Below are 14,847 nucleotides of genomic sequence, written 5' to 3' on the forward strand. Positions count from 1 at the left end.
AGATGGAGATTGTTGAATTACCTTGAACAGCAAATACATTAAATGCCACAAAGAAAGGGACTATTTGTAATTTTCCAAATACGTGCAGCCAGCGTTGAACTTTTTTCTTGGCCACACGGACCCAGAGGAAGTGTTAAGTGGTGCGGCAGAGGCGCCATTTTCAATGTTAAGTCAATGGTACAGACATGATCTGAAGTCCTGTGAAGTTGTGGGCATGGCACAAAGGTCTGACAGCAGCATGATTTGAGCGGTGTGGCGCAATTTAGTATTGTTTTTGAACGACAGTGATTTAAAAGGGGAAATACTCAGAAATGCAAACATGAAATGATTTTATAAAATTCCCTTTGTTCTCTTTCATAAGAAAAATGCCACACATGAGTCAAAAACTCAAAAAACATGATTTTCATTGTAGAGAGACTTTAAAGTTTCCCAGGTTAGTTGCCTACTGGTGTCGATCAGTTGTCTATCAGCGAGTTTAGAACATGTCTGGTTCCGTCTGCTGACCAGCCTCAGTCTAGTTTCAGTTTTCAAACATTGGTCCTATTCATCCTGATAAAAGTTCTAGTTTTTTCCTGGTTGGCTCATCACAATCACTCTCCTTTGGTCTTTTAGAAATGTGGAATTCCTCTGAATCTGCTGTCACGTCGTGCAGCTTTTTATCTACAACCACTCTGTTTATTTGAGGTTCTAATGCACCTTTATATATCCATTCATCCATTTTCTGAACCTGCTCCATCCCTTTTGGGGTCACAGGTTTGCCAGAGCCTGTCCCAGCTACTGTAGAGTGGGGTACACCTTGGAGAGGTCACCGGCCTGTCATATTTATATTACTGGTAATTATTTATGGGTAACAGTAATACTTTTCAATTGTTTTACTGTTTCTTAATTAAATGTTAAGGGAAATTATAAAGCTATGGCGACCTCTGCTGGAATTCTCATGATTATTAGCTACATTTTTGAACTAGTTTACATCTGCACTTATATGACAGTCTGGTATAATTTAGGTGTTATTATTTTTCAATTTAATCTGATCCATAATGTTCTCTCTCTGGTAATTTTGTAAAGTGTTGGTTAATAATTGTGACCTGTCTTTATATTCAAATTATTTGTATTTTGATTATTGTAACTATAAATAATTCTGTGAATTTAAGTGTAAAACATAGTCTGATGTTCTAATTTTCCTAAATTTATCACCCAAAATCAAGAAAACTCATAAAACTGTGATTTAAAAATAAAATAAAATTGTGTAGTCAAACAAGACACCAATACCCATAAATCACTGCGCGCCTGAGTACGTCTGTTCCAACAGCCATGGCAACCAATGGCCTACTGGGAAGTGTAGTTCTATGGTAACCGAAGTCATGTCTTTTCCGCTGGTTTCGCGAGATTTCCAGCGGCGGTTTGCGGTGCGGCAACATTTGTCCACCGACACACCGGAGAGCGGGAAGATGAGCTCAGACTGAAGGTAAATGAACTTTGTTCTCTCCGGAGGAACGTCCGAACTTGTAGGAACCTGTCGTGTTCGTCCTCCGCCTGTGGCGGACATGTTTAACCCCCTTTGTTTGTGTGAGCTAAAATTCAAGGTAAACCAGACAGATAATAATAATCTGCTTTAGTGGGATTAATTTAGTCCAGGAAGAGCGGGCTCCCGCTCAGGTTATCCATGGTTTTATTTTTAAATGAGAAAGTTGCAGTGTCACTAATCTAAGCGGTACATTTGGGGTTTCTTTACCTCAGCCGGACATTTATCTCAGCGCCGGAGTAACGACAGTCTGACTGTTTACGGTAACCGTAAATACCTGTGACCTCTGCATTCTCACCGTCTATGATGACGTCGATGTCTGTCGCTGATTGGTCGTTTGTGCTGTCAGTCCCACGCTGACGTAAGCTGTGACGTTTTCTCCCGTTTCCTCCTGTAGTGAACCGGTGAACTCCTGCAGGCATGTCCAAGAAAAGGGGCAGGTATGTCCGACACGATGCTGCTTCAGGGGCTTCATGAAGCTTACACTGCTTCACTGAGTTTATACTGTTGTCCGGTCAGAATCTATGACGTAAACGGTGCAGAAATCCACCTCAAATATAAATATTTACATTTAAAATGTAATTTCACAAAAATAAATGCACATTACAAACTTTTAGAGGTTACTTCGAACAAATAACTTTTAGAGAATATTATTAAATACATTTCCCACATCCAAGGCTGACATGTAACATGTAATTTTAGGTCTTAGAAGTTAAGTTTAAGTAACACAATCTAAAAAAAAAAGAAGGTGAGGGTGCAAAATTGGTAGGACTTAATTCATTTAAAGGTTCTAGATTGATCAATAGATCCTGGTTAATATATTCACTGCCTTTGACAGCTGCAATTTACCCATAACCACAGGGGGCGGTGGTGGGACCCCCAGGATCCTCACAGGTTATGGGTTCATGTTCCAAATCTGTTGAAAGGTCCAAGATGTCCAGGCCAGGAAGATCAAATCTTCCTGGCCTGGATGATGGATGGATCCTTTGCCACTCAAGGTTCTTGAGAAGGAACCATGAGACATGTTGGATCCATCAGATTAGAATAAGGGTCTGATCACGTGACCAGAGAACAGTCTAGAGAACGCTAAAACAAAGTAGTAGAACTCTGTTCTTCTATTGAATCGCTCATCTGCGTTCCGGCCTCGCTTGTGCAGAAAGCGCAGCAGCGGGGAACTGAGCGAGACGCCACCTCTGGACCCAAACTGCATCCTGGGCCTGCGGATCCAGCATAACTGGCGAGAACGCGGGAACCACAGCAAGTGGAAAGGAACCGTGCTGGACAGGCTGAGCGTCAGCCCGTCGCTCTTTATGGTGAAGTACGACGGTTTCGACTGCGTCTACGGCATCGAGCTCTTCAAAGATGAAAGGGTTTCCAACCTGCAGGTCTTACCAGAGCAAGTTGGTGAGTCGGCAGAAGCTTTTCCTCTCCCACGACTGGAAGGTTTGGTGTTATCCGCCGTCTGAAGCTTCAAATGTCTCCACAGTAAATAACAAAGTCAAGATGCCCCTAGGGGCAGAAGAGCTGGTGGGCAAAGCTGTGGAGCATCTGTTCGAGAAGGAGGATGGAGAAAAAAACGAGTGGAGAGGCATGGTGCTCTCCAGAGCTCCAGTCATGACCAACTGGTACTATATAACGTACGAGAAGGACCCTGTTCTGTACATGTATCAGCTATGGGACGACTACGCTGAAGGGGACCTGAGGATCCTACCTGAAGCAGGTACGTCGCAGAACCGGAAGAACCTGTTCTGAAAGTTCTGATCCAATCCTTCTATGAACTGTGAAGAAATCAGTCTGCTTGGGTTTTTGTTTTAGAATCTCAGCAGACAAAGCAGATGAATTTAGTTGTCATGTTACAGATGGGTTGTTGTCAGAAACAAACAAAAAAAAGAATAAAAGTTAAGAAATGTTGACTCCAAAAAATCCAGAAAAAAAAGGCTGGGAGGGGCTTCAAATAGTTCGTTGTTTTTTTAAAATAAGGTTATTTTCTGATTTTGACTGTATCTAGATCTTATAAGTAAGGGTTGTAACGGTACACGTAGTTGTATCGAACGTTTCGGTACGCCAATTTTGGTTCGGTTCACTTTTGTACCGTTTTGGTACTTTTTTTTCCCCCCCAAATGTCTTCACTCTGCACCGAGGCAGAACTACTGTTAACCGTGAGTTTCCGCCAAGACGCCATTCGGTAACGGAGGTGACAGTAAGCATGTCAACATATGGCTAATGCAGACGTGAGGCCAGAGATTGAGGACCCCCCCCCATCTCCTTACGCTCTCCTGTGTGGGAAGGCTTCAACTTTGTTGTCAGCATGAAGGGGAAAGACGATTGGAAAAGTCGAATGCTGTGTGTCGACATTATTATACAGACATAGCGTATGCCACAGTAACATGTAATCTACTAACGCACCTAAAACTGCATCACCTGACTGTAACAGTCGGGTGTACAAGAAAAAAAAAGTGCAAGTTAAAATGTTTGTTTTTTCCAGGCCAGTGTTAATTATCCAAAGTTTTTGTTTCCTGACAGCTAATAGTTGTATTATTTTATATAGCAGATAACCTACATAGGTCCATTTTATATATTTTTATGTAAAACCAATAAATGCACTTTGCAAGTCATTTTGTTCTGCCTTTTTTGTACCAAAAAACCACTGAAAATGTACCGAATCGAATTGAGATTTTAGTGTACTGTTACAGCCCTAATGATCACTAACGGTTACAAATGAATCACGTAATTACAGAACCTTCCAAAAATTAGAATATCTTTGAAGTGAAGTATTTATTTCCACAAGTCCTTTCAAAAATAGACTTTCATAGAATAGATTCCGAAACGTTTCCACACAGACAGAATTGCATCACTTCCTGTTTTCCAGTGCGATTCAAAACAGGTCTGTCAACTCCTTGACGATCTCCCTGCATTTCATCCTCACAAAAGGGAAACAAACGGATGTTTGGTGCCACAAAACCGTTTGAGGAGCGTTTTTCTCACCGTCTTTGTCATTTCTCAGAAAACAAGCACCTGCTGCCTGCAGACAGAAAACCAGGGGAGGAGACGGAGAGTCTGGTGGGGAAGCAGGTGGAGTACGTCACCGACAAAGGGGTGAAGAGGACGGGCTTGGTCATTTATCAGGTGCCAGCCAAGCCCTCCGTGTACTACATCAAATATGACGATGACTTTCACATTCATGTTTATGACCTGGTCAAAACCAACTGAACGTGATGGACACTTTTATCGCACCTTGTTTGCTTTTTGTCGTCCCATCCGTCTTTCTGTTTAAGAAGAGATGCTCAGCTGTGTTGGCAGCACAGTTCGCCGTTTTCAGTTGGAGTTGGGTTCTTTTTATTTCTTTTCACGAGTCGTTAATTGAATCAAATCTGCACTTTGTGGCTTTTGAAAAGACACGAACTCCGAATAAAGGCCTTGACCCCTCCCCAGAGAGCAGCCCCCTAGAATGGCATTGATAGATGGTAATTGTCGTCAGATGCATGTTTTCCAACCCGTTGCTCCATATTTAGTTGCGACATTCCCAGCTGCGTTTAGCGATGTCTGCTTTGCTGAGCTTCTCGCCAACACTCCCGTGTCGGAGGTATCACGGACTAGAAACCCGTCTGGATGAAGACAGCAGCCTTGCGTTTGAATGTGAACACCCCCACATCATCAAAGTGCCTTCTGGCCTGTTGGAATCAGTTCGTTGCCCCTGACAGCCGCTCTTTAGTCCCCCTCCCTCAACAGCGACACTGACCCCGTCAGGAAAGCTGTGCAGCCGTTGGTTTGATGGGAAATGCATCCTTATCCATTGTATTCTCTCACTGTTGTGTTGTGAGGAGCACTTTATTGTGTAACGTTTACATATTCAGATTCAAGTAAAGGAGGAACTCGTTTCCTAGAATATACTTTTTTTGTTTTAAAAAACTGCAAAATGCTTTAAATGAAGAGGAGATAGTTCTGCTGGTGTGTACATTCTCTGTATGATCATAACAACATCTGTAGTAAACATGTGGACTTCCAGCTAACAGACTATTGTAACCGCCACAGGAATTCTCGTCTTGTACTCTTATATTTGCTTGCAGAAGTGATTTCATCAAACTTAATGTGATGAAACCGCAGTTCTTTAGCTCTTCGGTTCTGGATTTCTCCGTTAAAGTTGCATGAAACAGTGAAACCGTGCCTGAAGTTAGGAAACTTTATTTCTACATGTGGAAATAACGAGATTTAAAACAGACACTAAACATCAGAGCTGGGGAGCCCTGGAGGTTCGGATGCTCAACTGACGCTTTGGTTTCCTGTGTTTCGTGTCAATGTTATGGAACAAATAAAGTTTTTGTGCATATGATTGGTGTTTTTTTTATAGACATTGTCATGACCAGAACTTGAACATGAGACACTAAAGAAGGCATGAAAAGGTCAACTAGAATATTTACAACTTTTGGACATTTAGACTGAGAAAAAACCTTGCTTGGTGGGTAAAATGAGTTGGTTTACAGCAAAGAAGAGGTTCTTTAAATACTTCATTTCCTTACAATAAGCTCAGTCTTCATTACATGCCTCTTCATAAACAACTGCTTTTCTAGGGCTGATTTAGGAGTAGTAATGTGTTACCATAACCTTCCACTTGGGGAGGAACGAGGCTGAACCTCTCCAAAGTGAGCTGTTGAGTGCAAAAGTAAAACTGATACCGGGGGGGTTCACTTGAGGAGGTCTTTCACAAACTGAAACCCCTGAGTCGTCATTTCACTCGCTTTTGTTGGAGCTTCAGAAAGTCTGGAAATCGTCCACCGCACTCCTGCAATTAAAAAGAAACGGTTTTCAGGTCTCACAAGACAAATTTAAGGAAAACTGAAGGCGAAAGCTGATTGAAGACGTGCACACAAACCCAGGTGGCTGCAGATCCTTAAAAAGTCTCATGTTTTGTTGAACTACAATAAAGTCTTGTAAAGCATTAAATTGTCTTAAGGTCCCACTCGGATCATCTGTTGATCTCTTTTCAAAGCGTTCCCAGTGTTCTTATTGCCATTTTTAGTCTAAAAACCTGTCATTTTCCAGGACAGTTTCTGCAGGAGCTCATTTGAAATTCCCCTTTGAGTTGTGGGCGGGACTTTTGGTAAGCCTTCCCCCACTTCCCATCATCAGTCTCTTCAGCTAAATTCTTACGAACAGGTTTTAAATTTCTCATCGACTGATGTGACCTGTCACCCAAAAAAAAAAGAACATTTCTGGGATGCGCTGTGTCATAAGGTTATTAACTGGTGGTAAATCGTTTCACCTCTGCTAGCTTATTAGCTCGTGCTCAGCAGTGTGTGTCTTGGAAATAGGGATTAGTCGTAGTGGTTAAACTTATAAGTGGAAATCTTTATGAAGCAAACTCTGCGGTTTGCTGAAAGACATTTAAACTTTACATAGCAAGGATCATAGCAATGGAATCACGTGTAGAGCAAGAAACCACAGACTCCCAACTCTCTGTTTCTATTTTTGTGCATATAGGGTCTTAAATTTTAAAATCCTTAAATTTCACTTGAGCAAATCTGTAGACCCCCTGCAAACACAGAGGCACAAACTCAGCAGTGAAATGACAAACTGTTTCTCTTATAGAGGAAAACCCAAAAATGTCCGTCAGCTCTTACCAGAGTTCCACGCCTGGACCGGAGAAAATTCAACGTTAGGGATGGTTGGAAGCTGAGTCTGCTGACAGAGAAATAAAAAGAGGAGGTTGTGTATTAGTTAATGGGACCAGTGAAACTTAAGGGATGCATTAATGTGCAGATCTATAACGGTCCTCTTTAACCCCAGGAGAAGTCACCAAAGACCAAACAAACCCAAAGACCTCTCACTCAAACCTAGTTTGTTTGTACCTGAAGACCGAAGTACTTCATCCACTCCTCAATGGCGGGGGGGACAGCGGCTCTGGCCTTCTGTAGGGCCTCAGAACCTTGTTCGCTGCCCCCCAGCAGCCCGGAGTCATAGGCCACATACACAGCCCCTCCCGCTATGCCCACCTTGGTCGCGAGTCTGCAGGTAATCAGAGTCCATCATGAAACGCAGGTCATCAAAGATCGTTGAGACAGAGATGATAACACAAGTAAACATTTTAAAACGTTGGTTTGACAGAGAAACTAAAGGACTTTAGAAACTTCTCAAGACGCGCTGAGTACAAATGAGTAAATTATAAATGAGTAAATTAACATTCAGTTTTGTGGATACAGATACAGAACACATAGTTTATATTAGAGTTAGCTAAACAGGCAAAGAACATTTGTTAGCTTTGCTAGCTAGTTTGATTAGCTAGCTAGTCGGCTAATCCCGCATTTAGCATCACTTCTCCGAACATTTGTAAAGTAAAAATGAACTAACTTCACTACAGGCAAAAGCTTTGTCGCCATGATCCACGGGTAACCGAACTATCCCGAAGCCACGACTGTGACCTGAAAGAAGTCAAACCTAGCAGCTGCACTGAAGGACAAGCCGGATTCTTGTCCTGTCAACCACAGCTGTGTTAATAAAGTTGGATCTTGGAAACTTAGTTCCGCTGCAGAGCAACACATTCGTTCTGCCTCACTTTCTAATGCTTTATTTTATTTAACTTTTTAAATCACAGGTAAATACTTTTTAAATAAAAATGTTTAAAAATTATATCTAAAAATGAAAAATGATTTTTCAAAGGGGTGTGTCTAATGTGAAGTTCACGCCCAAATCGCAAGAAAAACAGTGAAATGGGGCGTTTAACAGATGTACTTTTTTCCATGGGACCTCCCTGAACTTGTCTGAGAGCAGTGTTGCCAAATGCAGCCGTTGTATAACCACAGATCAGCACAATTCCACAAAACCCAGCAGTCAGACCAGTTGCTGCTTTTTCCAAAATGGCTTTTACTAAAGTCTTGATAGTCAGTTTATGTGTAGTTTTTTTAGCTGTCAAGTGGACTTCACCCACTTTTGATCCAGGTGAGCAGAAATCTGTTTCATTTTTTAGTCAGTCTTATTATTTAAGGGTTTGAGGCTCAGGGTGGATGTTAGTGGACCTTCTGGGGCGTGCATGTGTTCCTAAAACCGCATTTTGCAGAAATGATCAGTCATTTTTCGCAGTTGGGTTTCTTTGTATGCTTATTTTAATTAATTTTTAATACTCATTGAATGTTTCCTGTTGCTATCATTAATTTGGAGTTATCTACCATTCACAGATTTGTGTGCCATGGCAACATAACGAGGATCATAAAGATAACATTACCTTTGCTTATTGGCGAATGGGGCCACAGGTTCATGTCTTTACTTGCATATTGAGCTGACTATTCCGGTTTTTTCCCCTTTGCTCTAAATAGTCAGCTCAAACATATATAAATAGGATGAAATTGTGAACATTTCTGCACTGAATTAATTTACCTATGCACAATAATGTTGCTGAGGGTTTACTATTCCCTCTGGGAAAAGTGGGAGTGGAAACCAGGTAAACGGTTAGAATCTGCTTCAGTGGCTGAGAGGCCTGACCTCAGCGAGCGCAGCTTTCATGCAGAAAAGCTGATCAGTCAGTTTTCATGCTATCCTCTGGTAATATCACCATCCTTAACAACTGTAACAAACTCCAGCAGCGCTCAATCAGAGCTCAGGGTCACAGGTTGAAACGTGTTCTGATACTATAGGAGGTTCTGTGAGCCGCTATCTCTTCATGGGGCAATTATAAACGCCGCATGACTGCGGTTGGATCTTTGTACACTTCTGTGTTATCACACATATAAGGACCAGTTGTTATCAGTCAGTTCAGGGTAACATAAATGTTTTTTTAGATCATCATCATCATTTGTTTATAAAGAACCTTCCACCACTAGCCAAGGAGACCCAAAGTGCTGTACACATGGAGAACAAAACAAAAAACAATTAAAAGCACAAAACCAAATTAAATCCCTGTAGGGACATAAATAGAAAAGAATAAAAAGCATAAAACCAATTTAAGAGAGATTAAAACCAGGGTTAGGCTGATGCTAAAGCGCTGAAATGGAGAAAAGTTCTTTTTTTAAAGTCATCTATAGCGTGACCTCTCTAATTGCCGGTGGCAACTGATTCCATAGTTTAGGATCCAACACAGAAAACCCACCGTCCCCCCGAAAGTTACTTTTGGTTCTGGGAACCATTAACACAAACTGGTGAGGGGAACGTAAGGACTTTGGAGGGGAATATTTTAAAAGAAGACTGGAGAGGTAAGAAGGAGCCATACCTGCAAGAGACCAACATTTTAATGAAAAGCAAGTATTTCACTGGCAGCCAGTTCGAAGAGGCCAAGATCGGTGTTATGTGGTCAAACTACTTTGCCCCACAAATAAATTTGGCTGCTGCATTTTGAACCAGCTGCAGGCTATTAATGCCTTGGCTAAGGCAGAATATAAAGAACTGCAATAATTTAGACTAGACCAAACCAAAGCATGGGTGACCATTTCAAGGTTAGTTTTTGATAAGAAGACTTAATCCTAGCCAGACGTCACATCTGAATAAAGCAGGACCTGATCACAACCTTTATTTGGAGGTGAAGCTTCAGAGCTGCATCAAGTTTCACACTCAGGTTTGTGACCACAGACTGTTCAAAAGGGGCAAGAGAAAGGAAACCAACACCATGATCTTTTCCCCCACTAGGGGTAAACACAATTACATATTTTGCTTTCATTTAGGCCACGACCTATCTTCAGCAAGGCAGTCAATTATTAAGTTAATTGTGCGGTCAGGTCCCTTACATACAGGGACATAAACTTGACAGTCGTAAACATAAAGGTGAAAGTTCCCCTCTTGCTACCGGAACAGCATTCCCAGTGGCAGCAAGTAAATAGAAAATAACAACGGGCCAAAAACCGACCCTTGAGGGACCCCCCATTTCAGGGGGTCACACTTGGATGAGTGAGGACCCATTCTAATGCAGAAAGACCTAAGGTAAGGTAAGACCACATCCACTGTAGGGCTTCCCAGGAAAGCCCCGCCCACTGTTCCAACCGGCCAATTAGGATCTCATGATCAACTGTGTCAAAAGCTTCAGATAGATCCAATGATAAATGAACAACCAGTTCATCTGCCATCAGAACATCATTAAAAAGGTTTTAAAGAGCCAGACCTGAGCCCTGACTGTACAGGTTCCTGGATTTCATGTGCGTTTAAGAAAGTGACCAACTGTTTAAAGAGAATGTTGTCAAGGACTTGAGCACAAAAATGTGGGTTGGATTTGGCCTATGGTTTGAAAAAAAAGGAGAATCGAGCATTTGTTTTTTCAACAGTGGTCTCACTACTACCTGGTTAAAATTGAATGAATCCTGAGAGGACGTCAGCAGATGAGATAATATCAGCATAAAATTGTCTTCTAGCTTTTGTGACAGCTTCCTCATAGATGTAGAGTTGGTCTCTAAGGAGATCATGGGAAATTTGGAATCTGTCCTTCAATTTTCTCTCTGTCCTGCAGTCTTGTCTCAAGCCACGTATTTCCTCAGAGACCCAGCGTTCAGATGTGTCCCTTGTTTTTTTTTATGGCAAGGCAATCTCATTCAAAATTTTAGAGCACAGCAATTCAAGCATCTGTGGTAATCGGGGATGAGCATAAAGTCGGCCACTCCAGCGAAAATATAGCCAAAAATTCAGCAGCTTTTCCTTTGTCGAGGCCCCGCACCCATGTGACAGGAGCAGGTTTGGGGGCAACATTGAATGGCAGAACAAAGTCGAATAAAACCGCTGAATGGTCAGAAAAGGCAGTATTTACAGTCTTGACCGAGGTGATGAGAAACCCAAAAGACAGAGCTAAGTCCAGAATATGTCCATGACTGTGTGTTGGGTCAGAAACCCACTGTGCAAGACCAAAAGAATCCAACACGTTAAAAAAGTAATTGACGAGTGGTTTGTCAGGGCAGCACACATGAATGTTTACATCAACACATGCTCATATTTAGGCAAAAAAGTGTACAGCAATTCGGATTGATGTGATTATTGGAGGAATTCCTTCCAGAGTCGATCAGAGGCGCCAGAGTTCTGGTGACGGGGGCCAGCACAGGTATCGGGGAGCAGATGGCCTATCATTACGCCCGCTTTGGAGCCCAGGTAGTCATTACAGCCCGGAGGGAGAAAGTTCTGCAGCAGGTCAGTGACCTTCACCATAAATGTCACTTGTCACAAGTCCTTGAATGAAATGACATAGATATATGTAAGGGGTAATGCCCGTTAAGGCATTCGGATGTCAGAAATTAACGGACAACCTGGAGACAGGAAACTTCCAGTGTGAAGCAGAGGATGTTTGCTTCCATAACATCCAGTAGTTTCTGATAATGGACACCTGGAAGGGCATATCCCTCTTACGTATACCATGGCCACTCTTGAAAGAAAGAATTATTGAATCTAATATTAGTACTTTAATCTGTTTTTGTTTTTACATTTAAATAGTTTTATACAAGAAGCGGAATATTTGATACAAATGCAACACGTTGTCATGGTAACCTGCAGCTGCTGTATGAGGACTAACCTGCAGAGGAAAGTGTCTAAATACTAAAGGTCATGTTCAGTGATCCAAAGCATCAGTTCAGAGGAAAGTTCACCTCGTCAACCTTGTTTTTAACTAGATGATAAAGATAAAGTCAAACATCCACCATTAATTCTGATCAATAAATATGAATCAACAAACTAAGTTTCTGTTGTTCAAGTTACCAAGTGAGGTTTAGGAACAATCAGGCTACATGACCGGAACGTCTTTTTAAGTTGTCCGTTGTCACCTTTTATTGGACCACCTGCAGCCAATCAGAATCCAGTTTTCACCAAGACCATGGTGTAAGCATGTATAAGTTATTTAGATGGTGTTGTCACAGAAAATAATGGTGTTGGTAAAAGCCAAAGTTGTTGATCTGATCCCTGATCCGTGGCGCCACGCTGGACAGTTTGATCATTCTCATTAACGGTGGCTCACAGGTGGTGGAGAAGTGCCTCAGTCTGGGGGCTCAGAAGGCGGTCTACATAGCAGCAGACATGAGCACGGATGCAGACCCTGACAAAGTGGTGGATTTTGCTCTGGAGGAGCTGGGAGGCTTGGATTACCTAGTTCTGAACCACATTGGGTCGATCGACCTCAGGATGTGGGATGGAGATCACGAACAGGTTCAGCAGCTCATGAAGGTAAGTCACATCCCGTCGGCGTGTCGGTGTCGAGGGCTGTCCTGATGTTCTGTGTTGTTTGAAGATCAACTTCCACAGCTACGTCCAGATGGCGGGGAGAGCTCTGCCCTTCCTGGAGCGGACCGGAGGAGCTTTGGTGGTCGTGTCATCATTATGTGGTAAATGTAGCATAAATATTTAACATATATGGATGGTGTTTTCAGCCTGTTGCTGATTTTGATTTTATTTCTGTTTTAGGTTTACATTGATCTTAATTTTCCTTAGTAATCGGTCCATCACAATGAAAACTGTTCTATTCCATTTTTAAATAAATAGAGGCAAAGCCAGTGAGGCAGGACTGAAGGTCACCAAAGGCTCGTTTGTCATCTACACACAGAAACCCTCCATCTGTTCCAAAGCTTCACTCAGATGTCAACTCTTTCCTCACAGGTCGAGTCAGCACTCCCTACGTAGCTCCATATACTTCAACCAAATTTGCCTTGAATGGCTTCTTCGGGTCCCTTCGTCACGAGCTGGTGATGAAGAAGAGCAACGTGTCCATCTCCATATGCACCCTGGGGCTCATAGACACAGCATCCGCTATGGAGAAAATCAGGTATGTGCACGGGGGGGAGGAGGAGATCAACTTCAAATACTTAAAAAGTTGTTCCTGTGCTCTAGGGAGTTCACGGACATGTCGGCTTACCCTGCAACAGACGCTGCGCTGAACATCATCATCACAGGAGCAACGAGGCAGAGGGAGCTGTTCTACCCCTGGTTCACGCAGGTCATGGCTCTCACCAAAGACTGGTGTCCTTCCTTATCAGATTACATGATCCAGAAGTTCTACAAGACCTCCTAAATGCACCGTGGCGGCGCTGTGGACAGACCTGCCGGCTCCTCTGATTGAAGAGGAGGACATTTGTTAAATTTGGACCAATGTTGACCGACTACTGTCAAACATTTGTGGTTCCTCTGTGCATACTCTTGTTTTTTTTTATCATCGAGGTTCAAATGTTCAGAGCTATCTGCACAATAAAACACCATCGTTTTTGTTAGCAGTCAAACTGTGGGACAGTTTCTTGTTGTCGTTAAAGACAGACTCCACAAGGGGGCAGCAGAGCTGAACCCATAAAGACTTTAGTGCCGTCTGTTAGTGGTATTACAATAAATAACTGATCCATTTCCTGTATTCTTTATCCTGCAAACTAAATTATTCAACCACCTTTTAGCATGCCCCACCCCCTTCTGGTTTTCCCTCCATTTTTTCATGGAGGTTAGTCTTGTCAAAGCTGGCCACAGTGGGAGCGTCAGTTCCTGCTGTGAGGAACTTTTGTTTTTGGTTCCTTTGAGCTTTTGAGCGTGGATCCTAAAGGCACCTCAGGGTTTCTTCGGAGTCTGTGCCTCGGTCCATGCTGGTGGTCTCCATCTTATGCAGCTCACCCTGGAAGATGCATCCTGTCTGAAGTGTCCATGTCAGGTCAGTGACGGTTAGAGCAGCAGAGGAGAAGCTGGCCTCTCATGAGAATGGACTCTGCTTTGTGATTAGCTAAAGCATTTCTCATTGCTTTGGTAAAACCAGAATCTGCAAAAGTCTATTTTCTTCTTTTTTCTCCTTTTGTCTCTTTGTCACACATGTTCCCAGTGCTGAGGCCTCCTGGGGAGGAGGGCAGCCCTCAGACAGGAACACCTGCAACAGATTAGTCCTGCAAATGCTGGGTGATGGATCCTCTCAGGACTCAGCGGCGTGTCTCCAGCACGCTAAACAACAATGCACACACACGGAAAACAGAACCAACATTCTGAAAATGTTCACCTCACACAACATCGCACGTGAAGCTCTGCTCACATGATCTCCATGCTTCCTACACTCTTCATCAAGTGCAGTTTCTCTATGAAAATTGAACCGCAGCTGAGAGCATCCGCTTGCAGAATCCTCGTCTGCTGCTCCTGATACCAAACACCTCAGGATCAGAAGAGCATCACTGTCCTCGGTTTCGCATCTGACAGCAGAACGTCACGTTTCAGACCATGGACTCTCCTTCATCAGCGGAGAGTCCGCACCAACACCCAGCAGCCCCACACGGATGGTTCATGTTTATCCTGCAAAGTCCATCCACCTTCTGCCCCAGCAGCGCGGGATGGGCAGCTTTGATGCCGGCGTTCACCACTCTGCCTGTTTCCTCTGTGTATACTCAGGGATGTCCATCATAATAGGTCAGAAGAGGATCAGA

General features: G+C 42.9%; 3 protein-coding genes across 6 annotated transcripts; 2 read left to right on the plus strand and 1 right to left on the minus strand.

Moving 5' to 3' along the window:
- Positions 1–1,325: 1,325 nt before the first annotated feature.
- On the plus strand, positions 1,326–5,852 carry LOC100049409 (spindlin protein B). Of its 3 annotated transcripts, none has more exons than XM_011473284.3 (5): positions 1,326–1,465; positions 1,920–1,962; positions 2,679–2,926; positions 3,009–3,242; positions 4,527–5,852. In XM_011473284.3, exons 2-5 carry the CDS (start codon positions 1,943–1,945, stop codon positions 4,730–4,732), a joined length of 708 nt encoding a protein of 235 aa, XP_011471586.1. In that variant the 5' UTR covers positions 1,326–1,465; positions 1,920–1,942; the 3' UTR covers positions 4,733–5,852.
- micos13 (mitochondrial contact site and cristae organizing system subunit 13) lies at positions 5,689–8,041 on the minus strand. Of its 2 annotated transcripts, none has more exons than XM_004067690.5 (4): positions 7,868–8,041; positions 7,369–7,525; positions 7,141–7,201; positions 5,689–6,302 (listed from the first exon to the last, which is right to left on the minus strand). In XM_004067690.5, exons 1-4 carry the CDS (start codon positions 7,894–7,896, stop codon positions 6,205–6,207), a joined length of 345 nt encoding a protein of 114 aa, XP_004067738.1. In that variant the 5' UTR covers positions 7,897–8,041; the 3' UTR covers positions 5,689–6,204. The 2 variants fall into 2 exon arrangements, with proteins under 2 accessions (XP_004067738.1, XP_011472140.1); XM_011473838.4 differs by having other exon boundaries at positions 7,141–7,198; positions 7,868–8,028.
- Positions 8,042–8,285: 244 nt separating this feature from the next.
- On the plus strand, positions 8,286–13,680 carry hsd11b1la (hydroxysteroid (11-beta) dehydrogenase 1-like a). Its single transcript, NM_001104791.1, is given in 6 exon segments — positions 8,286–8,455; positions 11,481–11,611; positions 12,431–12,634; positions 12,699–12,792; positions 13,064–13,229; positions 13,295–13,680. Coding segments are annotated over 6 exon segments (858 nt in total). The 5' UTR covers positions 8,286–8,373; the 3' UTR covers positions 13,476–13,680.
- The last annotated feature ends 1,167 nt before the right edge of the window (positions 13,681–14,847 follow it).

The sequence above is a fragment of the Oryzias latipes genome, chromosome 4 (assembly GCF_053564925.1).
Source record: "Oryzias latipes strain Hd-rR chromosome 4, Olatipes_Hd-rR_3.1".
NCBI lineage: Eukaryota > Metazoa > Chordata > Actinopteri > Beloniformes > Adrianichthyidae > Oryzias > Oryzias latipes.